Source organism: Pocillopora damicornis, chromosome 11 (genome assembly GCF_964200805.1).
Source record: "Pocillopora damicornis chromosome 11, jaPocDami1.2, whole genome shotgun sequence".
NCBI lineage: Eukaryota > Metazoa > Cnidaria > Anthozoa > Scleractinia > Pocilloporidae > Pocillopora > Pocillopora damicornis.
Genome location: NC_142680.1, coordinates 524432 through 551809, shown reverse-complemented (window position 1 = coordinate 551809; position 27378 = coordinate 524432). Strand labels below are relative to the sequence as shown.

The following is a 27378-nucleotide window of genomic DNA, read 5'->3' as shown; positions in this document are numbered from 1 at the left end:
GTTTGGTAGGGCATCATATTGTGGGTATTGTGAAAAGTTTATGACAACAGCCAAACAATCCTAATAAAGAGTTTTTTCCGGTTAATAACTGAAGTGGATCTCTTTCACCCTTTGGATTGAACAAGAACTAAATTATCCTTTGTGTATCAACACCTTGATGACCTGATAGGTAATGAGAACTGCTATTGAGATCTTGAGGATAAAAGGGTCATGAAATCCTTTTCCAGAAGTCCACACCCTTAGAAAACAAGTTGGGTCTGACTGTAAAAAATAGAATCTGGCGCAACAAGATTTAAAGTCACTCAAGACAGTCAAGTGATAACGAAAACCCGGTTGGATTGGTGGGGGGTGGGGTTGGGGGGTCATTAAACACGTGCATCATACCTGAAAAGACATCGGGGCACTTGGAGTTCCTCACGTTTCGAACATTCCAGTAGATCGTGGGTAAAAATTCAATTATTTCTATTACCATTCATCAATAATTAATTTTGGGCAATGACTCTGCAAACGTTCTTGTAATAAACAACGCTAGCCTCCGTTTTACCTATGTTAATTTTAAACATATGTCAGGAAGAGCAGTGAGGAAATTTGTAGATCTATGATAGACAGGGACAATACAAGACGCACACGATTCCCCTTCGTTAGTTCTAGAAAATAGCTTAACACACAGCCTGTTTGATGCAGTATACAATTATCGTTAAAAGTTTTTATCACCATGCAAAGTGATAAGAATTCGCTTATAAAAATCCTTCCCACCTCACCCCCCCCGCCCACACATAACAAAATTGCACATAAAAGAAGTTCATTACGAAGACTTCACCTAAACTTTTATTTACAACATACTGATAATTTTAAAATAGCTTGTAAGCCTAAATACTACCCAGAAACAGGCTTGAAGACTCCCTGTCACAGCTGTTTGAATGAACTTGGCCAAGATTTAAAAATAAATCAGCACGATTTCCGGTTGACTTAACGTCATTCAGTGCAAAAGACGCTTTAGACACTTCTGCAATCCTTGAAATTTGTCCAGCGTGTTTTGCACACTTGGGTCACGTGACAGACTAGACTGTAGTTCCACCAGATACGTGGCGCATGCGTCGTACAGTGCAATTGCTATTTTTCGTCTGAAAGTAAAAGTCAGAAAATGACACTTCAGGGTAAACTAAAATGTGGCAAAGGGCCTGGGGAACATATATAAACCAGTACATGGAGGCAAATGGAAAGGTTGCCCTTACCTCTCGTGAGGGGGAGAAATGGTGGGCATGTTTACAAATTTCATAAACAAATGATATATAACTTCAAAGATGTGAAGAGGCTTGTCTTGCGTTCGCCAACACTGATCCTTCAAAACATAGACAAACGAAAACATAACTAAAAGTTAACAATAATTTACCCTTTCAAATTTTTTTCTCCTCATCCAATGCGCACCCTTCTCTCCCCTCCCTCATACCAAACTTCCAAATAACTAGCCCTTCATGTTTTATGAACGTGGAACAGGTAAAAAAAAAAAGTACTAGTTTCCCACGAGCTACAAGAAGCTGGATGGACCATATTCTGGGATCATAATGTATAGCAGATTCCAAATACAGTCGCTGATAAATTTGTCCCAAGAAATCATCTCTAAGCTACAGTGTTTGTGATATTTTGACTTACCTTGGCTTTGAACAGTTTGTCATAAATGGCGTGTAACACGGGGAATGGAATACCCATCTCTAACATAGTCATAAACACCCAGGTTGGGTCCCAGACCAACTCGGCGCTCTTCTTTTCCAGCATAAGGATTATTGCCCCTGAAAGGCACAGAGCAACATTATTGAGTAAAAATTCGTGCGTGATTCAAGCCATGACGGTCATGCACAGCGGGCATGGCTATGAACAGTCACGAATGGTCATGCACTGGCCGTAACGTAATGACTTACCCAATGGAAAGTACCGCTCAGAATGGACATAAACCTTTCCTAAGTAAGCAATCTTTTTACTGACAATTGCCATGCGATCACTAGGTGGATTCTGAAGTGAGTCACGGAGCTCTATTGAAGAAAATAAACGTAGAAGTGTTACAAGTCCTGCTAGAGAGCATTTTCTGGGAAATTTCACCACTTCCTCGATAGTCATTTAGGTTTTGAGTACCCTGCTGTTTTCAAACAAGACATTGTGATACGTTTGAGAGCCTTGTCGTGCAACTTAGTAACTTAACACGAAAATCACTAACCGGCTTCTATGATGTCCCTCCAGAGCGTCTCAATCAAGGTTGGGTCGTAATGTCCAGCACAGTGAACGATGGCGAGTTTACACTCAGACAGATCAAACTCATCAGCAAAATCTCCGTACAGCTGAGGATGATTATAGTCAAGTTAGTCTTAACTCATCTGCAAAACTGCCATTCCACGAAAACACCGAAAAAATCACACAAGTAGCACTTCAGACTACCGTATTTACTCGTGTATAAGTCGACCCCTCACTTTCAAGGTCAAAAATCAGATTTTTCATCATTTCTAGTCAAAGAAGTTAATCTCTTATTTCCGAGAATGTATTGAAAACACGGGGAATTCAAAAAAATTAAGAGCAACATGTAACCGTGTGCTGTAAAGTTTATTGGCACTTGTTGATATCACCACGATTTAGGCATATACGAGCACTTCGATTTACTGAAGAAGTATTTTACCATATTTTGTGAATCACAGTGAAAATGAAATCTTCTTGCATTTAAATAGCCTTTATTTTAATGCTGACTTTGAAGGGAGATTAATTAGACCGAAGGAGAACCGAAGAACTTCGAAGGATTGCGCGTAACATACGAGACCGCGCGAGCCAGGTCACCAAGCCACTAAAATCGTTCGATGAAAACGAAAGTTCAGCACCGTTAACAGCAGCGAAGCTGGAGGCAAAAATGTCTGCTCCACAGTCCGAAGACACGATAGAAATCAGCTCCAGTAGCTTTTTGTTAAGCCACTTAAAATTTATTATTTCAAACATTTTTGTTGAGGAAGAATGTGCTAAAAAGTGACGAAACTCTTACACAACTAGAACTGGTTTTATAAACTCGGTCTACCTAACGGACTTCAGGCGAATTTTATGCTAATTTCTTGGATTGCTCAAATCAGGTCTTTGTGTACAAGTCGAGGGTGATTTTTTGGGCTGATCGTTTGGTCATAAAAGGTCGACTTATACACGAGTAAATACGGTAACAGCGAAAAGTGATGAATGTCTTTTACAACAGGCTAGGGTATACGCCATTAAACAACAAAACTATTATCTAATGAGGGCAAGACCGAGTCGTAGGAGACCATAAAGGGTGAAGAAATGAAAATCAGAGAGTGCAGAAGATCGAACGATGGGGTCATATTACTTAAAATTACGAAAACATGCTTCATTGTAGAAGGAAATGAGGGTGTCGGTAAGGCAGGGAATCTGAACGAAAGGGAAATGAGAGGAAAAGAGGAAACAGCACACTTCCCAGTGATATGACAAAAAACAACAACCGCCTCTTTCTGGATAATGTATCGATATAGGAAGGGAAAGATTCATGTAAGTCACTTAGTGAAGGAAATTAAAAGGCCCTTACTTTGGTGACATCAAAGAGCTGAGAATTCAATCCAATCGAAGCTTGGTCTATCCGCCTGGATGGATTAGCAGAGTTAATTCTTACAAGAGCTTGATAGACTTGCATCTGGATGCGGGCAACTTCCAGCTTCTCTTCTAACCCGTGTCAGAATTCCCCGTCGCCACTCCCGGCGGTTCGTAAATTACAGCTCTTGGCGCTCATAATGGCACGAGCCAGGTATTCTAATCTTAACTCTCGTGTTACACCAGGACTGAAATATAACCAAAATAACACTGATGACTTTCAGGACAGTGAGAAGAGGAGGAGTGAGGGGAACTAAGTGTGTAAGATATGTTATTGTAGAGCGGTGCGGATTTAACCAAAATTTATTGCTGATCTTGACAGAAGCACTGAAGATGCAAGTCACCAGAACGAGGCCTGAGACCTACAACCTTGATCACAAAGGTTGAAAAGTGTTAATATCTATAACTTCTGCCCATTCCCGCCCACAGCAGTGTGGAACGAACAATTCCTGCATTTTTTCAATAAAACACGCTGAAAGGGGGGATAAAAAGGGAAGGGAAGAATGGGGCGGGGCAGAGGAGGGCGAAATATGTTGGTATTAGCTCAGAATGTCAAAGTTTTAACGGCTGCGAGGTCCATTAGGGAAACCTTAATCCGAGTTCTAAAGGTATTGAAATTGAAATAATAATTACCTTTGTTTTTCAGAGAGTTTAGAAAGGATTCTTGCAGCAGCAGAGTAATTCTTTGTCTTTTCATAATGTTTCCACAACAAGTCCAACATCTTTAATTCATTTGGCTGATCCTGTGACGATGATCGCCTCAGAAACGCCTCCAAGTGCGGAGATTTGATCTTCATTTGAAGAATAAAGGAATAAGTCGATCAAAAAACAAAACAAATCAAAAATATGATGGCAGAGAAAATATCAACCGAGAGTCAACACAAACACTAGACGGCTTCTGTTCTCCTTCACTGCTCTGTGATTGGTTTATAAACTCGCGCCACCTATTGACACAATTAGATACAAAACTAAACCGATTACGACTTGGTGTCCGACTTTTCCCGTGAAACAAATGGAGAATGGTTGAGGAATAAAGAAAATGCAAGGACTCTTGGAATGATAAGAAGGTGCACGAAAATAGAACTTACCTCCAACAGCCTTTCAGTCAGTCCATTGTCAATCAACCATTGATACAAAACAACATGCCATAATTCATCCCCGTAAGACAATGAAGATGATAACACATCTTCCATCTAGGAAAAAGATTAAGTCTGGAAATCAAGCGCTGCCTACAAACCTGAAAGAAATCAGACTTTTTTTTCATAAGAACTTACAAGCTTTTCAGCATCATGCGGTGTCAGAGCACTGGGGTCTGGGGCCGGAGGAGACCCTGGTCGTGAGGGTTGTCCGGGTGATTGAGAAGGAGTTGTTTTAATGACAAGAAGACGTTGGAGACAGTCCAGAATGCACTTGTAGCACTGTTGTATAGAAAAAGAAAGACTTGTCCAATATAATAGGTGAAAAACAAAGGGAATATTTATAAACAACAGTTACGTTTATGTCTTCAGTTTTGTTTTTACCAATGACGATCTGCGGTCCTGAGCGGAGAAGGAAGGGAAAAGTGGAGACTGTGTTCTACGCTTCAAACTGGTTCCTATTATTAGCTCTGCAAGACGAGCATTTCTCAACACGCGGGAGGATTTGAGACGAGTCGGAAAGAGGTTTGAGGAGGTCTGGCACTAATTATCAGTGCCAGACCCCTTGCAGATCTCCCGCCGCCTCGTGTTGCTCAAGGCCTCATACTCAGTTTCTCGCGGGCAAGAAACGTTCGTGCCTATTCGCAGGCTCACTTTTGTTCCCACGAAGTCATCAGACTCTCTCCAAGACTGATAAGGTGACTTCTTGTGAAACAGTTAAACATCGCAGAGATAGACTAGGATAAAATACCTGGCAATAAACGCTTCCCGTCCTTGCATATCACCATGTGGCTCTCCATTCCTGTAGAAGTGTAAAGCCATTCCCTGGGGATCTCGTTTTAGCGCAGCATACAAAGATAACTCCATCATAGAATCTCACTTTAAAAACAAACAAAAAATAATTAATAAATATTTAAAGTTATCAAAATTGAACAGTGGCACTTCCAAGATATGGCTTTTCGTCCACTGTTAAAAATCGAAATTGAAAGTGATGGTCTTTGTTAAGGGGTAAAAAGCGGAGAGACTATTGAAAAAGTCTCACAGTGAGAACCAACAACAAACTCTACCCAGGTCTCAGTGGTGAGAGACGAGTGCTCACACTACTGTGCCACCCCTACCACCCTAAAAACAAATTGGCTGGCGGTAAATCAATTATTATCACAGAACGAGTTTGAAGATATTATATTACCTGATTCAAACAAAGAACAAATCAATTCCAGGTTGATCTGATGGGTCACTTGTCGATAACGCTAGCAAAAAAAAAAACAAAAAAAAGAAGAATGAAAAAAAAAATAACTTTAAAACCTGCCAGATGGTTTCATTACCTGGATGTTTCAAAGATTGCCTGTTACATTCTATTTTGTTGCTTTAATTAACCCTTTGACTCCTAAGAGTGACTAGCATCTAATTTCTCCTAACAATATAACCCCTGAATCATAAAGTAAGGTTGTGAGGATAAGAAAACTGATCACCAGCTAAAGAAGGGAGGGGGGAGGACTGGTGCATGAGAAACAGCATTGCAGAGAAGGGGGGGGGGGGCATCAAAAGGTTCTAGTCAACCTCATATTTGTCCAGGAAAATAATAATTATTAATACTTAAATAACTTCCTAATATGTTCCTCATAAGCAAAGCAAAGTCTACATAAATTTTAATCAATTTGTTTGAACAAACACAATTGCCATGGTTACCTTCTGCCCCTTAGTTGCCAGGTCTCTAAACTTGACATGCTTTAAACGATCCCTTATTGTCTGAAATTAAAACACAACAATGACTTAACAAACACCACACTTGCCTAAATTACTAAGCTTGGAAACCATTTCCTAGAACTATACCTCTCAGTCAGTACAAATGCTATGATTGGTTAATACATCAAGTTGTACTTCACTATACTGCCTGCTAAATTCAAAGGTTTGCTTGAATTGTAATGTTCTCCATCCATTTAAACCCAATAATATAAGAAATTAACTGTTTAATCAGTTTAATAACAAAAATAATCAAAGACAGAATGTCTTACAGTATCAAGATGAAGTATGACATCTTCTATGTTGTATTCATTAAGAACTTGCCACAGGCTGAGAGTCTCCACTGACCACTCTACAAGTGACTTGAAATTCATCAAAAAGTTTTTCTCTGGATTGATTTGTTTAATTAAACATGGTTGACTGATCAATCCATTCCCACTGAAAAACAAAAGCTGACAACAATGCAGCCTCATGTTCATGCTCAGCCTCGCGTTTGTGTAATTGTAATTGACGTAAAATGTTACAACATCATACAGCTACAACATGTAAAATGTAAACAAAATGGCAGATGGGCAAAATATTGTGCTTTTGTTTTGGAAAGCATGGAGAGAAGAAAGCCAGCTTCTTCTTTGGTGTGGCATTTCCCATCTTGGTGCATCCATCTTTGCAGCTTCTATAAGCGCTTATCAGAGTGTGAATTTGTGTCTTGCAGCTGCCATCTTCTCTGTCTTCATAGCCTGCAGCTGGAAGATATGCCGCAATTTCTAGCCATATAGGCTTTTTTTTTGTGCATGATTTTAGCTGGAGCTGGATATTCTCATCTCACCACTTTTCAAGTAACAGGAGGGTTTCTTTGTGCTCCCAAACTCTTCCGGGTGTTGTGGTTTCTGTCGCCATTTTGAATGTGTTTTATTACACACGATTGTTTATTACACACGGTTTTAGACATGTTTTGTTAAACAGGCCAGCAGTGTGAACAGCCAGTCTTCTTAAATCTGTTTATCAAAACAAATTTTAAACATGTTTAAGCTTTGGTGTGAATGGGGTATTAGCTTCATCCTGAACATACATCCCATTTTCGTTTGTTTATGGTTTGACTATTTGTGGCAAAGAGTACAAAACAAAGCTGATTTTCTAACTACTAACCCTGGTGGGTTTGTTGGAGAAATGGCTGCATACCACTCATTGTTACTCTTGTTACTCTCATTGTTACTCTAGAACAATTATGTAAATTCCTTAAAATGTATTTTTTAAAAATGTGGTCTGCTATTGAATGAAAAAACATTACCCTGACTTTTCATTTCAATTTTGAACATTTTCACACATACATATACATGATGATTGGAAACTTATGCTTTTTTGCATGAATATTCTAAGCTTAACTGGTGATAACTGTATTTCAAACTCTTCTGCAAAATCAGGCAAACTTACATGTAGGTTCAAATCCTACATCATTGCGCATATAGATTGTTGTAGCTTCAATTTCCCCTTCTTGGAGAAAAACCTTTTAAACTTTCTCAACTGGAGAAATAGTAGAAATTGGGCCACAGATTCCAATCTTGCTGTGAAAGGCCACCTCCTCTGACACTTGTGAAGTTATTATGATATGAAAGCCTCTCTGATAGCATTAGTTGGGACTTTCTGGATTATATATTTACCATACAGTTTCTTGCTGAGTTACTATAATCCCTACCATAGAACTACCATGTGAAGATGTTTTTAAGTACTGTTACACAAATCATATTTTAGGATAGGTTTCAACCAACACAATGCCGATTACAGCCAACATTTGAATCTGTCTTATTTCAAAAATCTACAATTGTAAGTGTTTCTTATCTCACTCACTGTTTGGCAGAATATTTTCTTTGTGCCATACATGCTTCAACAATTGACATCACAACTTAAATTAATCAAAATAAAAGTTATTACCCACATTTAAATATTTCTAAAGAGCTAAAAGGAAAGAAATCTTTTCCCTATAACTGAATGTCCACAACAAAAAATTAACAATATGTGTACTTATGTCCTCACTGTGTGTTCTCAAACACAGACAAGGGAAAACAGTCCTGAGAGATCTTCTTAAAAGGTTTTTTTTTCTACTAGATGTAGATAAAGTGGTAAAAAATATATTTTACTTCAATCATCATTAGTTCACCCTGTAAGAATCTGAGAATTCACCTGGATTACTGCAACCGAGGTTTTGAAATTGGCCCGTTTCTACCAAAGTTTATGTGCGAGCATACCACAAAGAAATGAACAACATTCAGAAAATAAAAAAAGCTAGTGGATTTGGTGTAAAGGGTGAAATTCTCAGATAAACTGGTCAACTACGGTTTCCAAATACAGTATCTTGCTCAAAGTTGTTGATATAAACAGAATAAATTCGCACGGAGTGTGACAGCCCGTTGTGGTTATTTTGAAACACATCCAAATTTAATTTATAATTTTTTGGTTTCTATTATGATACAATTTCTACAGTAAGGGGAGAAACAGCCACTTTTCCCCGCATAAACTTTGCTAACCTGTAGGATAACATTACGCACTCATGGACAAGCAAAAGCTTATATCGGCAAAAAATTTCCAGCTTCCGTCCTCCGAAAGCACAACGATTTCAAACCACAAAATTTTTTTATCCATTACGAACAACATTAACATGGACAGCTTCCTCTGACTTACCCTAGCTGAGTCACTTGAGTTGCAGATTTCACTAATTTCAGGAGTGATTTAGCACAGACTTCCTCTACAGCAGATCTGAAAGTCGAAGGTAGAATTTGAAATTGCTCATAATCATACATTAAACACATCTCGACCACAAAGTTCTCACGAACAAAATTTTAGCCAAACATTGTGCCCAACTTTCGCGTAAAAATTCATCAAGCTTACAGCTTGCATTGTTTCCATATTTCATGTTAAGATAGAGCACGTCGAATCCAGAATTTTTTTCCCCATGCAAGCCGTACAAATAAAGAAAGAAATTACTGTAGCATCACGCTCTGGATGTCAAGCAGGTACACCGACAGACACCCAGAAATGGTACTCAAATAGCACTTTTTCTATCTCAAGTCTAGAATCTGGTTGTCAATCCTTAGATATATCATTTAAGTTACGAGAAAGTATCCAACAAGATCATAGCAGCTTGGCGAGCGGAAGAAGCCGTCAATAGGTATCTCCAGTTTTTTTACAGTCATCATGGACGCGATGACCTGGGACGATCTGTGGGAGATTTGTCTCTGATCGTCTCTTACAGTGGAAGAGTTGTTGAAAATTATCAAATTTTATTCCACTACTTCTTTCTCCAAAGTATCAATAAAGCTCTTTAACTTTAATTACTTAACATTTTCAACTGAAAGAGACCATTCAACCCCAAAGTGGCAGTATACATCATTAAGCTAAAAAAAATGGTTAGCGTTATGTTTCCTCCTGTTTCAAGGAATTTAAACTGTAATGAGCTGGTCTGAGTAATTATAAATTTTACGCCATTGAATTAGGTAAAGAAATTGTGAAAGGTAGATTGATGGTTCATGGTTCTAAAATTGGTTATTTGTAAGATTAGTAAACTTGTGATATCACCTCTGAAAACCTCCTGGCTATTATATAACAGACCATTCAAAACAAACAAACTAACAAACAAACTACATAGCCTGGTTCCCTCCTGACTGCGCCAAAACAACAACGATAGCGATAGTGACAACAAAAACTACAATTAAAAAATGAGTCAAAGTTTTGCTGAGAGAGATTTAAGATAAGAGGTCTTTCTCTTACCTGGTCTGCATTAGAAGAGAGTTTTCTCCGTTGTTTGATAGCACATTCAATTTCTGTTGTCGGACTCTTTGGCGGCCTCGCAACCCGGGCAAAAAGATTGCTCGAAGATGTTGATGAATTAATTATTTCTGGGCTTCCTTTTTTTCTGTTGATTTTCTTGGTTAAATTCATAATTTTAACTCATTTCCTGAGTTTTCATGAGACACAACAATGCTGCAGATCTTTGAAGGATCGTCAACGAGTGAAGTTCTGTTTGACTCTTCAGATGGTGAGAGTCTTTCTTCAACATCTTCGCCATCAGACAGAAGCTCTTGATCTTCACCAGAAAGTATTTTGGAACTGTGGCCGGTGAACAAGGAGGCTAGTGAATCTCTACGTTTCATCTTCTGGTCCTACAATAGCCATTTTAAAATTATCTGTCGACTTTCTCAATAAGTGTTTTTGAAAAAGTCACATCATATACTTGTTGTGTTTAACTGTTCAATATCGACACATTCTAGACGTTATGAAGTTTTCTCTCGAAAATGAAAGCTGAAGTTTAGGAACATCTAGCTGTTCTAAATGCAGTCGTAGCTTGTGGTAACTTGGATGTTTTGCTGACATTTCCATGCGTAAATGAGTTTACTTCGGGTGAAACCGTACGAAAATGTTTAGAATCCTGGATGTCAGACCCCTTGACAACTTCACTTTATGGCCGTCATAGCTACAGTGTGGGTCGACTAGAATTCAGAGAGATGGACCAAAACTTTAACGCTTGATTCAATCATCACGAAATGTCAGCATTTCTGGGAAATTTTCCATTTTGTTTTCAACACAGAAAATATTAAAGTCAAAGTACTTAAGTGCGCCACATTAAGTGCAGACCCAAAGACCATCGGTGGGGTCCTGCAACAGAATTACCCAAATGTTTTCAGCGGCGTTGGAAAGTTGAAAGAGACAGAGAGACAGAGCAGTACAACTCCACATCGACCCCAATGTGAAGCCAGTAGCACAGCCGATGCGGAGGACTCCATTCAGCATGAGATCAACGTTCGAAGAAAAAAATTAAAGAACTCATCGAACTAGACATTATTGAACCTGCACAAGGGCCCACACCATGGGTTAATCCAATTGTCGTCGTCCCAAAGTCAGGGTGCGACATCCGTCTTTGCATTGACATGCGAAGGACTAATGAGGCAATACGGAGAGCTAGACACCCGACCCCTACTGTTGATGAGATTACTCAGAGCATAAATGACAGCAAGGTATTCCCCAAACTTGACCTTAAGTGGGGATACCACCAGCTTGAACTTTCCCCAGAATCCCAAAAGATTACTACGTTTGCTACCCACTACGATCTGTTCAGATACAAGAGACTATTGTTTGGTGTTAACTCTGCTTCGAAGCAGTATCAGTACGAGATCCAGACGGCACTTGGGGGTATAGCGGGGCAAGAGAACATTTCAGATGACATCATCGTACATGGTAAAGACCAGAAAGAGCATGATTTGCGGTTGGAGAAAGTCATTGTGAGATTAAAGGAAGGTGGATGGACCCTCAATGCAGAAAAGTGCCAGTTTAGCATGGATAAGCTCACATTCTTTATCATGGTATTGTCCGGGAACGGGATCAGCTGCACAGAAGAAAAGGTTAAGGCCGTGGAAGAGGCGCGAGAACCTCGGACGGTATCAGAAACCCGAAGTTTTCTTGGGCTTGTAAACTACTGTGGCCGCTTCATACCCGACCTGGCAACGGTCTTTGAGCCTTTACGTCGCCTGACAAAGTCAGGAACTCCCTTCGTGTTTGGAGGTGAACAGAAGAAGGCCTTTCAGGGGCTAAAAGAGCGATTGGCTCGTGCTGAGACTTTGGGATACTTCGACAAGATGCCCCAACCCAAGTAACTGCCGATGCCAGCCCAATTGGACTGGGAGCGGTACTGACCCAAAAGCAGAAGAATGGACCAAGAGTCATCTGCTATGCAAGTCGTAGTCTGACAGACACCGAGAGAAGATATTCGCAGACAGAAAAAGAGGTGCTGGCGCTCGTATGGGCTTGCGAAAAGCTCTACCCCTACGTGTGTGGTGTGCCATTTGATCTTGTTACAGATCATAAGCCGCTAGAAGTTATTTACGGCCCAAGGTCAAAACCCTGCGCACGCATTGAAAGATGGTTGCTACGAATGCAGCCGTACAAATTCAAGATCAAGTATGAGCCTGGGCTGAGTAACATTGCTGACCCCCTCTCAAGACTAGTGGGAAATCTCAAAACCAGCAGCAGTCACTCAGCTGAAGCCAAAGAATATGTCAGATTTTTAGCCATAAATGCGACCCCCTGTGCTATGATTACACGAGAGGTGGAAGAGGCCTCAGCAATCGGTGAAGAACTCTGTGCAGTCAAGGAATGCTTAAACGGAAAACCGTGGGATCAGCTAGCTTACAAGAGATACCTCCCATGTAGTAGTGAACTGTGCAACATTGGACAGTTAATACTAAGAGGGACAAGAATCGTTATCCCGAAGAAACTCAGACCCAGGGTGTTGTCCCTCGATCACGAAGGTCATCTGGGCATCGTTGGAACCAAACAGAAGTTGTGCAGTAAAGTGTGGTGGCCCGGGATGGAAAAGGATGCTGAAAAACACTGCAAACCCTGCTATGGATGTCAGTTAGTCAGCCGTCCCAGCCCACCAGAGCTTATCAGGAGCACAGCATTGCATTGGATCATGGAGAGATTTGGCAATTGATTTGCTCGGACCACTCCCCACTGGTGAGTCCATTCTGGTCGTCGTGGACTACCATAGTCGCCACTACGAGATAGACATCATGACATCCACAATTGCCTCTAAAGTCATCTCGAGTCTAGAAAGATATTTGCAAGACATGAGTAACGGCAAAATGATTTCAAGGTATAGACTGAAACCGGATCCCGATAAAGTTACTGCCATCAAGAACATGCTGAAGCCAACAAGCCTGAAGTTCTTACCTTGCTTGATTTTGTCAACTTTCTAACAAAGCTTTCAGATGTGTCAGCACCTTTAAGAGAGCTTACAACTGACCAGTCTAAGTTCACCTGGGCCAAACAGCATGATGAAGCTTTTGCCACTATTCAACACTTGGTTATTCAACACCCAGTCCTTAAATTCTACAGCACAGAAGAAGAAATAACTATTCAGACAGATGCCAGTAATAAAGGCCTTGGTGCAGTCCTTCTTCAAAATGGACAGCCAGTCGCCTTCGCGTCCAGAACTCTCTCACCAACAGAACAAAGATATGCAACCATAAAGAAAGAATGTCTGGGAACAGTCTTCGCCTGTGAAAGATTCAATCAGTACCTGGCACCCAGAGAGAAGATTTCAGTCGAGACTGACCACAAGCCTCTTAAGTCAATATTTAAGAAGTCTCTACTATCAGCTCCATGCCGTCTCCAAAGAATGCTTCTCAGACTGCAACGATTCAACCTGACAGTTAAGTACAAACCTGGTTCCCAAATGCTCTTAGCCGACCATTTGTCCGGAGCCGCACAGCATGAAACCTCTGGGCCAGAAGAATCTTTTGAGGTATTTTCCTTAGAGCTGGACCCTAGACCCTACGCAAGCCCTGAAGGTCATGCCAGAAAGACTGGATCAATTGCAGCGTAGCACAAGTCACGATGACACTTCACAGGTACTAAAAACCACAATTGCGACCGGATGGCCAATACAGAAAGATCAACTACCAATCAAGATCCGGGAGTATTGGTCTTACCGCGACGAGCTATCAGTACACAATGGTGTTCTTTTCAAAGGCTCGAGAGTAGTCATCCCTTAGTTACTGAGACCTGAAGTGAAAGCCAGAATTCATTCATTTAGGAGTAGAGCCATGCCTACGTAAAGCTAGAGACATTGTATTCTGGCCTGGTATGAATGCAGAAGTGAGTGACCAAATCAAACAATGTTCAATTTGCAACGAATTTCAAGCTAAGAATCAAAAGTTCCCAATGCAAAGCCATGAACTTCCTGACCATCCGTGGAGTCGAGTCGCTGCTGACCAGATCAGACTTCATGGCAAAGAATACATGGTGCTTGTTGACTTCTACTCGGATTTCATGGAAGTACAAAAATTGGAGGAAAACACTTCCAGTTCCGTGATTGAATTTTTTAAGGAACAATTCAGCCGACAAGGCATTCCAGATATACTAACTACAGACAACGCTCCTCAGTTTACAAGCCATGAGTTCCATCAGTTTTCAGTCGATTGGGGGTTCACTCACATATCTTCTTCCCCGCATCATCACAGATCCAACGAAAAGGCAGAGTCTGCTGTGAAAATTGTCAAGTCTTTGTTCAGAAAAGCTCTCAAAGACAACAAAGACCCGTGGTTAGCCCTATTGGACCAACGCAACACACCAACAGAGTTCCTGGAAAGTAGCCCTGCAAAGAGATTGATGTCTAGACGCACTAGAACCTTACTACCTACAACTTCTAGCCTTCTGTAAACCAAGATCCCAGAAAATGTGAATGCAAAGCTGACATTGAAAAGGCAAAAGGCCAAGTGGTACCATGATCGCACATCGCACATCGCGCACCCTACCAGAATTACAAGTTGGGCAAGAGGTAAGAGTGGCACCTCTACAGAGGAATCAAAACTGGAAAACGGGTACCTGTATTAAGAAGCTATCAGACAGGTCCTATGTAGTAAAAACCAGTCTAGACAATCATGTATTCCGTTGAAATCGAGAATTTCTGAAGCCAACTGAACAACCCAAACCAGTTGAAAGCAGTGACAGCCAGCTCTCAAAGAGTGTAAACCAGCTTTCAAAGCAAGATGTTAATTCAGCTAATCATGAATTGAAGCCAATATTGACACCACAAACTGTTCCAGTGTAGAAAACTCGTACCAGAGTTGTAAAGCCACCCTCGAGGTTCAGTGACTTTGTTGTGTAATTGATCGTATGAAAATTGACTTCAGCTCAAGAGAACTTGAAGTGTTCTTGTTAAAAAAAAAAACTGACTATCGGACAGTAACTTGTATAAGGACTTTCAACTTTTAGTCCTGCACTAATTTCCATTTGTTTTTTTTTGTTTTGTTTTTTAATTTTATTTTAGTAATCTCCTTTTCAATTTGAACACATTTCATCTCTGTTTATGTTTTTCTTTCGGAAGTTAGCGAACTCCAAACGAAGATAGATGTTACGACAAGTTAGTCCTACGTCACTTGTCACGTTACTTGTTTCCATATTTGGTCATAAAATAAAGCTGTGGTTTACTGAGTTTGTAGTTTACATGTCGTAACACTCACATAAACACATCGGAGAAAACGTAGAAGGTAATTTGAGGCAACGTGACAAGCTAAAAATAACTGACCAAGCAGAGGCGCTATTTAAACAAAAGCGGTGGTTCAAAACAGAAACAAACGACCACGTTGCATCAAGGTTGGAAATGGGCCTTTAAATGATCCGCGTTGGCTCGATTGTCTCACATGTTTCACTACATAGCTCGACAGTGTTCCGAGTTGAATTCATAACATGGCAAAGACATTCCCCTACAATCTTCATTCAGTACTTTTCCTGTGGATAGCTCTGGGTTATAGTGAGGGTGAGTTACCCAACTAAAAACTGTGTAGATATTCACGCTGACAAAGGGCAAACGCTCGAAACGTCGGCTTTAGGGAATATTTACTGTAGCTAATTTACATCATCAACTCAACTGATAGAACCAAATTATTTTGTAATACCCCAACTGACGCAGCACCACAATTTCTTTGGAAACTTATCCCCACTATTCGGCAGCTTTATATGTTTGTGTCTGGAGTAAGTTAAGTTTCGCACATTTTCACGTGACAATAATAATAATGGAAGATAGATGATCGTCTTTTCACGAGCGTGGGACGAAGAAGAAATCTGAATCCCCTCGAAGAATCGAACCCCAGACCTTCGGATCCCGCGCTCCGATGCTCTACCACTGACTCGCCATAGAGACTATACGGTGAGCGAGATCTATTACGAAGTCTATATGACACACTTATCTACAAACATGCTGCTATCGACATTGCTGATCCTGGCAGTATGCAAGACGCGTGTCATATGAAATTCGTAACAGACCTCGCTCACCGTAGAGTCTCTGTGGCTCAGTGGTAGGGCATCGGAGTGCGGAATCCGAAGGTCTGAGATTCGATACCTCGTGGGAACTCAGAATTTTTTTCTTTGTCCCACGCTCGTGACAAGACGAAAAACATCTTTCTCTATTTCTCTACCGAGCTCAAAACTTACCATCTCTTATGAGACAAGGAGCGGCTTGTAGCTATATTTAAACAAAGAAGAACTTCGTCCGACTTCAAGTGATATTAATATTTTATATTAATATCGAGCTGCAAATAACGTTTATTCAGTATTTTGAATTGACGACGTACAATTCTTTTGAGCGGCGATCATGCTGAAGAGTTTTTGTTTGCATCAAGTATCGACAACTACAAGGCATGTACTCAAGTTTAAACCCAGATACATCAAAAAGACATTACCGAAAGAGGGGGGGCATTGAGGCCCATTAGAAACCACAAAATCGTAAAAAAAATCATCTAAAACCGAAAAAAATTCGATCAAAACCGAAAACCTCATGCAAAACTGTCAATACCGGTACATTTTCACATCCCAGTTATTAAAACCCTGATCGATCCGATACAGTGTTGACAAGTGGAGCATACAGAGTAAACTACACTAATTTTATTACAGGATTTAGGAATGCCATGGACTTGCCATTCGCATCTTTTAGTATCTGCTTAGATTAACAGCTGCTCTCCCGAGGACCTCGGGCGTGGTCTCTGCGGACTCAGCCTAGTTAAATTAAGGAAATTCGCACAAAAGTCCTCAATAGGATTGCCATTTTTCGGTCGCAAAAAGCTATAGCTCTGGAAAGTTTCATCGAAAATCCCTAATCTAACATTTCCATTTGCGAACTAAGACCTGAAAGTTTGGAGATTCTACTTGAATATTGAATCAATCAGTCACATGTGGCCTGTAACTTGGCCACCAACTTCGAGGTGGCGTTGATAAAGAAACTCTGGCAATGTTCCGTGCTGAGCCCTACCCTACGTGTTCGAGCATTCCTTTCGATAACATTTGCCTTTAGCGGCTATTCGAGGTCAGTGGAGACGCGTAATTGCCGCTCAGATCATCAGATCATCAGAAACCGGAACCCAAATAGGTCAAATAGGAAAACCGAAAACCGCATCCGAAAAACCGTTAGTATTTTTCGCGAAAACCGAAAACCAAAAGGTTAAAAACGGAAAATCCGTAAACTGCAATGGAAAAAAAAAAAAGAAAAACCGAAGTTTTTTAGCACCAAAACCGATCTAAAAAATAGCCAAAACCGCAAAACCAAAAATCCCAATGCCTCTCACCCGAAACAAAACCACTGAAGTCATCAAAGCTACCAAAAAAAACAACTAGAAGGATTGAAAGAAGCGATGGGGAAATGACAATTAACTTGTTACTATGCTTGCCTTCGTGCTGAATACAGTTAAACTCCAGAGTTCTATAAGGTAATATCTTTTCAACATACATTCACATTTCCTTCAATAATCAACAGCGGCATTAACATGGCCCACTGGGACGTATGGTATACCCAGAGCAAAAGTTGGCTGTCCTGTGACGGTGAATTCCACAGTATGGGCCGTAGGATGGCGATTTGAAGACACTGAAGACCACAAATCAATCACCTCTAAATCACCGAGTTCTCATCTTGATGCAGAGGTGGGCAGAGATATCAACAGAACGTTCTGTATTAAGGCAAAGGACAACATCACTGAGGAGGCTGGCGAGTGGCCACAAGGTAAGTGATAGACAATCAAATTGCAAGAAAGTAAAGACCAGTGAAGATTTAGACTTTGAGAGGCCACATCCTTTCCCCTGGAAAATCGTGACGTATTTTTTCAATCATTTGCAAGGAAATAAATGTTCATTGTCAAACCATTTCGCAACAATACCCGCTTTGCCACTCTCCTCCTCTTCGTTTTCTCTACTAGTGGAGGATGGGAGGGGAGGGGAGGGAGGGCATGGCTTCGCGCAACTTAGCAAAGATGCTGTGTTTTCCAGGGAAGCCTTTGATACTACAGAAATACCAAACTAACAAAAAAAAATTGCAATTGAAAATAAGGCGTTTCCTTATAAATATGTTCTGGGATATCAGGTTGCCCAGGGGTTCGCTAGCACCTGCATGGGTGGGGTCACCATATTGCTGGTTCCCTTCGTTTGACCTCCTCCTCAAGGGATGAATGAAGAAAGTTGCTAAGGATACTTCCTCGACAAAATACGAAATGAGGAGCAATAATCCCAGTTGCCTCTCGGCAAGCAATCAGTGGCCTACAAAAAAACTATTGAATTTAACGCTCCTTAAGGTTATGGACCGTGAGACTCCGTGACCCTGTACCTTCTGTTTTCCAGTCTGCCTTTGAGTTCGCTGAAACATACACGAAAGCAAGCTTAAATCCCTATAAGTTTGCAGAGATTGGAAGATATTTATTATGATTATTTCCTTAAGGCAGATATTGTATTTACAAGAAAGGTGATTGCCCCAGAGGACTGAAAGAAGGTTACGTATTTTGGGACGACGAAAACGATAAGAACATCAACGATCAAGGAGGGACACTTCCCGATGGCAAATATGACAAGGACACTTTTATATACTATTGTTGCAGAACCGACGGAGACAAATTTCAGCCCATCCCCCTCCCCCTAATCAGTCCGTTTTACCTTATGCCTTTCAACACGTCAGAGTGCCAGCGCGTGCAAGGCGCCATGGCCACAAAGGAGTACGTTTTATTTCACTCTGAAGATGACAACAACCAAAATGCGCGTAATGGAAGCTATCCCTTCGGACCAGGAGGGAGGGATCATCGAGTCTATTATTGTTATTATGAAGGTAAGGGGTTAATGTCAGTATCTGTGTAACTACCCTCCCTTAACAACTGATGGCAAGTTAGGGGTTGAAGTTGTTGTTAGGGGAGGGGTAGGTGCGAACTTGTTCACATCACGAATTTGAACCAAGGTAAGTTTTGCAGCAAGAACATTAGCACGTTGTGTAGGCATATCATAAAAGTAAACACTTTTCAAAATTATCCAATGAGAATTTAGCGTAAGTACGCAAGGTTAGCCTCAATTGCTTTCGGCACCACGATACTAGTTACTGCGGTATAACGTTGTTGACACGATACCGAGGGAGGAAGCGGAAAAGTTTAGGGACGCTGTCCTCGTAGTCTTCGCCAACGAGAATAATTTTATGAGAAAACTACCTTAATGAAAGTTGGGTAGAGTAGGAGGGTATCTTTATCGGGTGAGGGTTAGTCGAGTTTTAAAATCGCAGAAAAAAAATTGCAAACCCCCCCAAAAAATTGATTATAACCACTGACCTAACCAATTTTGTAATATGGGATCATCATTTATAGGGACTGGGGATAATCCCAGGAGTTTTGTATCCTCCATACGGGGCACGAGGGTCTGAGACAATAAGGAAGACATGCAAGTGGTGGTCACAGTTCCAATAATTTCATTTTTGTGTGTGTGTTCTTAGGTTGTCTCTATACATACAGCTTGGATAGCGACGAGCAGATACTATTCATCTCTCCAAAATTCTTTAACGATGGATTTCCGTCGGAGCAGAAGTGCACGTGGCGATTTGTTGCCCGAGAGAAGGAGAGTAAGGTGCATATTACCTTTCTGGAGACACATATGAGAGAAGGCGACAGTATTGTTATCCGTAATGGCTGGAGGAGTGGATCAGTCGTGGGTAAAATAGATCCAAAAAATCCCTTAAATCCCGAGGGATATTCGTCACAGAACAATTTTCTTCTCGTGGAGTTTAATTCAAAGTCTTCCTTAACACCTAGGATTCCTCATCCCAAAGGTTTCCGCGGAATATTCAAAATTATTTCAAATGAAGGTAAAAATCACTGCGAGAAGACAACTCTATTATTACCCTGGAGGTCAATAAGGCTCTAAGGTGGCCTTTGGTTTGCACTACTGTCTCAGTATGAGGAAAAAGGACACCAAAGAATTTTAAATTGACACCTGGAAAATATCATTGTTGGCAACCATGTTTAGATGTCAGATAACTAAGATTATAATCACTAAATGATCAAGTCCTGATAACGAAAGATTTAGAAAAATATTTTACAATTAAAAAAATAGCGAGATTAAAACATGACATTTCGGCGAAAACATTTCACAACTGTAAATCCACTCATTAACTGTAAATTATTAATATATAGATTTAGCCAAGCCTAAAAGCGGAGCTCGCATTTTTTTTTCCCGCACGTCTCAAGGGCACAACGCCTTGCCCCGGCCAGGACTAGAACCCGTGTTGTCCGACTCGGAGCCCAGTGCACTGACCACTGGACTACTGAAAAAAGCCGTGCCCGCGGTACAGTTGATCAGGCATGTTAAAAGTAGGACCTTGTACGGTCGTACGGTCAGATTTTGTATAATTATGGGGCTACGCTCTGCGAGCTTCGCGAGCTCGTAGTTCAGCGACGTTATCGAAAGAAAAGTGAGGAACTAAATTAGAATAAAATGAGATTGAGTAAAACAAAAAAATGTATATAATTAAATAGACAGTTTTCTCTGGAATGGAGTCTTTCTGACTGTTCAGAGTCGGTCTCTTTTTCCTTCTTAAAAGCATCTCATAAATAAGGCACTCAAACTTTCTGCGGCATTTCTTTAGGATGGCAAATTGCTGGTGAAGATTAATCAACTCTACCCAGTTATGTAGGTTTTTTATCTGTTTGAATGGTTGCAGTTCGACAGGGTCCTAAATGGCCAAATGGTACATACGGGCTCCCCCGCCCCAGGGCCGGCTGTCCTCCGAGGTCAGACGACATCTTCTGGGAGACTGGATGGAGGTTTCAGGACACTGAAGACAACCGCCCTAATAACATAGTATCTGAGAGCTTCCACATGGATGCCACGGTCAATAAAGATGACATTAATAAAAGCTTTTGCATTGCTACGCAGGATAAGGGAGTAGAATGGCCAAAAGGTGAGTATAGTTTATCTAAGCAGGGTTTAGCGGCGACCAGCGGAGTCTACATCCAAATTAGAATTACACTGATACGCTGACACTAGTCCACACCCAGGAATGCAGTCTCACTGCACTTAATAGCCGTATTAATAAATATATCAAATTGTAAGGTATCGCGGCATTCTTCTGAGTCAAAAGTAGTGCCAGCACCTCACCATGGATTCGTGACGTGGTATTGTTTTAGATACATTTGATCCCATTGATCCGAGGAAATTATTTTCTCGCAGGCCAGTATTGCATTTACAAAAAAGAAGCTTGCCCCAAAGGCCTCTCTGAGGGATATATATTGTTTGATGACGAAAACCGCAAAAACCGGAATAGGATGGGAGGGACACTTCCAGACGGAATATACAACAAAGATACCAATATATCGTATTGTTGTCGGACGGATGGTGACAAATTGGAGCCCGTCACCCTCCCTGTGAGCAATCCTTTTTACTTGCTGGCCTACAACACACCTGAGTGTCAGCAGGTTAATGGAGCTATCGCTACAAAGGAGTTTATACGCTATGACACCGAAGACGGTGTTCATAACAGAGACCAGGTTAATGGTGCTTATCCTTGTGCGAAAGGAAAGAATTTGACGATTACTTACTGTTATTATCAAGGTCTGTATTTACAAGGAGTGGTACGTAAAAAGTTATGGTATATCAGTAATTACAGCAAATGAGCAGTCAAAAAGCAATGCGGTATGAGGCAAATCAATCCCGTTCCCAGGCCCTTTCCTAATTTTGAAAGCAAAAGGTGAATATAATGGATAAAGCAATACCTTACCCTGAGAAGTCTGCCGCTGCCGTTTTAAAGAACCTTCAGAAATCATCGTGCCACCTCATAGCTCATAGCGAGCTCAAAATGCAGTCACACCAGGATTTAACGAGTGAAATATTAGCGAGGTTCGCTTCATTTTCCTTCTCTCCTTATGGTCATAATTTTGGTTTAATCTTCCCTGCTCGAGAAAGTTTTCCATAGTTTCAGTATCAGTAACCCTTTCAATCTACCACGTAGGGGGTTAGTCTTTGAAACTTCAACAGAACATCGTCAGGAGTTTCGTTTCAGGGTTCCGATCAGGCCTTCGTGTTTATTGTAGCGGCCATGGGGTTTATGAAAGTCCCTACTGCACTTCACCCCGACTGACCATCCTTTTCTTTGGGATTTTGTTCAAGGGCACGACAGGGACATTGAGCTGGTCTTCGTTCCCCGTGGTTAATGTCCTATGCTCCTTACCAGGAGCGAAGATGGCCTTATCAGGGAACAAGGGAAACATGCTGCGTGCGACTGCACTTCTTTCCTTGTGTAAACGCAAATTTTATGTCTGTTTCTCTTCTCAAACAGCCTGTCATTACACCATGAGCGAGACTCCTCAGGAGTTCATGTCCCCTTTTTACCGCAGTGGTGATGGCTACCCGAACTCACAGCTCTGCACCTGGCGATTCTTGATACAGGAGAAAAACCCTAAATCACAGCAGATCCTAATCAAGTTCCCAGAGTTCAATTTAAGAAAAGATGGAGACGGTGACGTGGTGAGGATTTACAACGGCTGGGACGAGAAGACAAAACTTCTTGCAGAATTTAATGGTGATCACCCACCCCCAACCAAGGGCGTGGCAACTGACTCCTCTGTGGTGTATGTGGTATTCAAATCTGACTCACAAGCCCGCTCCAAGGGCTTCAGAGGAGTTTTCTTGATTCAGAGTAAGTAGCAAAGGCATGTTTGTGCCAAGCATCGTCTTTTAATAATTGGAGGGGTCGTAAATGGATTAAAAACCATCTGTCTTAAGGAAAGATGTTCTATGATATAAGTGAGATCTCTAACCATAACATGCTTTTGTTCTCATAGCATACAATGCTGCTTCTGTACCAACACGACCCATAACGATTCCAACACGGCCCATTCCAGTGAAAACAAATGAAACTTCAGGTAACAAATCCGTAGTCCAGGCCAGCGTAATAACAATAGTCTTAGATTAATACCAATAAACCATAAAGGAATACGAATTCTTAGGGTCAGGTGAACTCAAAACAAAGAAAATAGTTTTACTTTAATGCGCCCTATACTGTCTCCTTCACTTCATTGGACATTTACTCATCCACTTCTGTACAATTGGCGCTTCTCCATTTCCCAACTCCCCCAAATTTATCTTCATACCATGATTGACACTTTGATCACAGACGTGATCAAGAGCCATCTTCTCCAAACGGTACATATGTATTGATAAATCATCCAACAAACTGGTACCGAGAATAGAATAGTACATGCTTCCTTGATTTAACACCGTATTCTCTTTACTTTTATACAAGGAAGTATATAGTAGTTACAGGAGAGAATTAATTTTTCAGATCTTGGACAGTTGAACAGCTACAGTAGATGCATCTGCCTGTTCACACAGTTGTGTGCAGCGTAAGAGAGAAGCTGCACTTATAGAAATCGCAATATATTTTATTGAATAGTGTCTTAACTAAATGTTCAGTTACAGAAAAGACGAACGAGACAACAACAGTAACCACAGCAAGTGCCAGTTTAAACCTAACGACGACAAAATCCGAAGGTAAGTATCACTTTCGGTTTTGCGTTTAATCTTACTGAAATACGGATGAGTGACATGCTAAATGTCGCAGAGTATCCTTGGTGAGCCTTATTTTCAGTATGGTTAAATAATTAATTATTGTTGGAAGCGAAATAGACCACCAGCAGTCCCTCCTTTTCGGCGAAGTTTGTGAGTAAGACGTACTTTTCGTGCACCCTACATGCAGAGTTAGTTATTCAAAGCAAACATTTGAACATAAGTAGGTCAGAGGGATACAAATGAAACCCTTTTTTTTTTTTTTATCTCTGTCATACACTGGAAAGATATCGTCAGTAATAATGATAGACAGCAACCTAGTCCGGAGAAAAATACCGTTGATTTCTTATTGAATTTTTTAACGTTCTGCATAGAATTTTAGCTTAGGATACTATTATTCATACATGGATTTTATCTTGCCCGAAAAGGTTCGCAGAGCGCTCGTTCAGGAAAGCACGGTGTTCCAACTGTTATAATAGTGGTGGTGGTAATTGCAATATTGATTGGCGTAGCAGTCAGTATATACTGCATCAGACGAAAGAGACTGAGGCAAATAATAAAGAGGATGACAAATTCCGGGCTCCCGGTTCAAGGCAAAGACAGGGAAAGCTTCCATTATAGTGATCTGAAGGAATACGAGTTTACGGGGGAAACACCAGACTTATTTCCACCGTCTTAACTACCTCTGAACCAATATTGGTCTGAATTAAATTGTGCTTTTTGAATGGCAATTAACGGGGCTAAAACATAGGTTTAAAGTAAAACTTCTTAGCTATAAAGCGAGATTAAACCCTTTTTTAAGAAAAAACGAATCAGCTAGAAATGTATTTGAGCTGGAATTTGAACAAAGAAAGAACAAAGAACGATACGAAAGAAAAAAACATTCAATTTTTCTCATAATATGTAAGATGGGTTTCCTCTCTAATTTTGTCGCTGTTCATTACATGTTAAAGCAATTGAGAATAAGTTGAAATACAATGATTACCAAACCTTGCACACTAAAAACCTTTCTCGAATTTATAGTATTTAAAGATTAGTAATATCATATGGCGATGGGTTCCTGGAAATTCTGAAAAACCTAAGCAATTCCAGTTTTGGTCATTTAATTATTCCTGGGTTTCTGTTTCTTTTTCTTCTTGTCTAATTAAATATTAACAGCCTTTTTCAACACGCTGTGGATCAGTGATTGTATTGTTTGAATGAACGTACATACTGATGACGTTAAAACGCCTTTAAAGACGTTAGCGACGTCACTACCGCCTTTGTTTCTCACGCGTGTGCCTATTTTTGTCTCTATTCAAAACTTTTGACAGCTCAAGTGCCTCAATGTTACGTAAATAATAGTGTTAATTAATGACCCCAAAATGAATTAAGGTTACGAAGAAAAAAAGAAATTTGTTTGAGTACTTCTGTCGTTTCTTGAATCGAAAACTTATCACTTGTTCATTGCTCCAAGTCAAGTGAACGCGTTCTAATTTTTCATAGCATAAACTATGTAGGCGAAAACAGAGGAAGTTGTATCCATAATAATCATAAATTTACTGCGTAAATAAAATCAACTAATAGGTGTGTAGGAGGGCAGAACTTGGGCCTTCACAAAAGGTTAATTTTTCTCAAAAGGGACCGTTGAGCTTATTTATGGGATGAGAGCTGGAAAAATAAAAGCACCCCATATTCAACAGTGTTAAGGAACATCGTGAGACAAAACAAACCCACAAAAGTGCACATGAATCGAGATCTATTGCCCGAGGTTCCTGAAATTGTCATTATACGATACAACATTCATGTGTGCTGAGTGAAAAATCCCGTAGCTGACAACGGCTCAAAGCGATTCTAGTTTTGAACTGGTTTTAGTAATTACTTCCTGATATCGTGCCGTGTGAATTCATTTCGCACCAAAAAAACACCGCCAATCCCTGGAAATGGCCTCTGCACAAAAGGGAAATTGCTCTTTATGGACGTTATGGCGTTCGTCAAAACATAAAGTTGATTTTATGTTCAATAATACTATAAATATATTTTTCGACGCCGGTTAAAGGACGATGGAACTGTACCAAGGGTTTCGAGATAAAAATACTGTAAAGAAAACTAAATAAACACATTCATTTGTATTTGCGGAACCTAAAAAGGCTTTTGTGAATATTTAGCGATTTCAAAATAGGAATTAGCTAAGATGACAATCTGTTGATAAAAGTGAATAACTAATTGGAATTTCAATTTAACTCGCAGAATAAATTGTTGTAACTTTTCGAAGTATCAATTAATTTAACTTATACTACCGTGCTGTTAAGTATTTTCTCGTGGCCGCCAAATCGCAGATGATCTTGGAAATAGTGTAGTCGGAAAAATAGATTTTGACAAAATTAACTTCGAAAAATTAGAAACGTGGCAAACAACATGCTACAAACAATTTCGGTAAGTCGTTGGCAAGAGGCCGGAAGCCTTAGTATTAAAAGTGACTAAAATGTTTATCTTTTGCGCGCATCGTTAAAATACCCACGAAAATAACTTCTTTTGTGCAAGATGAGCGAAATTATTCAAGTATCGATGGAACATTTTCAGGGACACATGAAAACCCCAGGTAGGCCGAAAGATCTGAATTTCGTGACCGGCTAAGTAGGAGACCAAATAAGTAATTATGCTTACATTTATTCCAAAACTAAGGCTGGAGGCGGTCGATATGTTAAAGATACGAAAAAACCAAAATAGCGCCTTTCTGAAAAAATTTTTTAGTGAGACATTTGTTATTATGTCAAACTAGTAATCCATGTGACTCGTATCTTTTCCTGGTACGCATGCGTGGAGAAGACACCCATTTTCAGCTGGTCAAATAATATCAAAATTACAAGTGATCTCGGGAGTTTAACCAACCTTTGGCGTCACAAAAGTAAAGGATGTTTGCTTGGTGGTTCTTTCATCTTTCCCCATTTAATATTTAAGATTTCTAATGAGGATAACAGTCGTAGTATTTTCCAATTGATTTGTGACTTGCCCATTATATAAAATAATGCGAAACACTGTGTACTCAGGAGGAAGTAAATATCGAGTGTAACGGTTTATATCTGAGACAGTGGGATAGGAATAGCAGGTCATAAGGGTTCACTTTCCCTCTATATGGTAAAACTTAACACAAATGTAAATATTGCATATTGTGGAGCCTGAAAACAAAAATGAATTATAAATATCAAAACAGTTTGGTAGGGCATCATGTTCTGGGTATTGTGAGAAGTTTATGACAACAGCCAAACAATCCTAATAAAGAGTTTTTTTCGGTTAATAACTGAAGTGGATCTCTTTCACCCTTTGGATTGAACAAGAACTAAATTATCCTTTGTGTATCAACACCTTGATGACCTGATGAGTAATGAAGACAGAGAGATAACAACTCTGAGATATCGTCGAATTGAACACTAAATCCTCCCAAATAACCCTGTAGAAAATGTGAAGCAGTCAGTCAGGAGAACTGCTATTGAGATCTTGAGAATAAAAGGCTCATGAAATCCTTTTCCAGAAGTCCACAACCTTA

The 27378-nt window shown here is 40.3% G+C and overlaps 3 protein-coding genes across 4 annotated transcripts; 1 reads left to right on the top strand and 2 right to left on the bottom strand.

Moving 5' to 3' along the window:
* Positions 1-804: 804 nt before the first annotated feature.
* On the bottom strand, positions 805-3815 carry LOC149036971 (nuclear pore complex protein Nup155-like). Its single transcript, XM_089188133.1, has 6 exons — positions 3566-3815; positions 2213-2333; positions 1920-2030; positions 1654-1790; positions 1236-1342; positions 805-1124 (listed from the first exon to the last, which is right to left on the bottom strand). The coding sequence occupies exons 1-6, from the start codon at positions 3668-3670 to the stop codon at positions 980-982; spliced, it is 726 nt and encodes a 241-aa protein (XP_089044259.1). The 5' UTR covers positions 3671-3815; the 3' UTR covers positions 805-979.
* LOC149036970 (uncharacterized) lies at positions 3678-9671 on the bottom strand. The gene is made up of 9 exons (XM_089188135.1): positions 9183-9671; positions 6779-7501; positions 6453-6512; positions 5953-6013; positions 5515-5642; positions 4902-5045; positions 4716-4820; positions 4261-4418; positions 3678-3815 (listed from the first exon to the last, which is right to left on the bottom strand). The coding sequence occupies exons 2-5, from the start codon at positions 6983-6985 to the stop codon at positions 5545-5547; spliced, it is 426 nt and encodes a 141-aa protein (XP_089044261.1). The 5' UTR covers positions 6986-7501; positions 9183-9671; the 3' UTR covers positions 3678-3815; positions 4261-4418; positions 4716-4820; positions 4902-5045; positions 5515-5544.
* A 5961-nt stretch (positions 9672-15632) lies between these two features.
* LOC149036969 (uncharacterized) lies at positions 15633-25020 on the top strand. Of its 2 annotated transcripts, none has more exons than XM_089188130.1 (10): positions 15633-15816; positions 17806-18048; positions 18757-19137; positions 19786-20154; positions 21010-21249; positions 21519-21899; positions 22624-22983; positions 23129-23209; positions 23766-23837; positions 24281-25020. In XM_089188130.1, exons 1-10 carry the CDS (start codon positions 15747-15749, stop codon positions 24529-24531), a joined length of 2448 nt encoding a protein of 815 aa, XP_089044256.1. In that variant the 5' UTR covers positions 15633-15746; the 3' UTR covers positions 24532-25020. The 2 variants fall into 2 exon arrangements, with proteins under 2 accessions (XP_089044256.1, XP_089044255.1); XM_089188129.1 differs by having other exon boundaries at positions 23760-23837.
* Positions 25021-27378: the final 2358 nt, after the last annotated feature.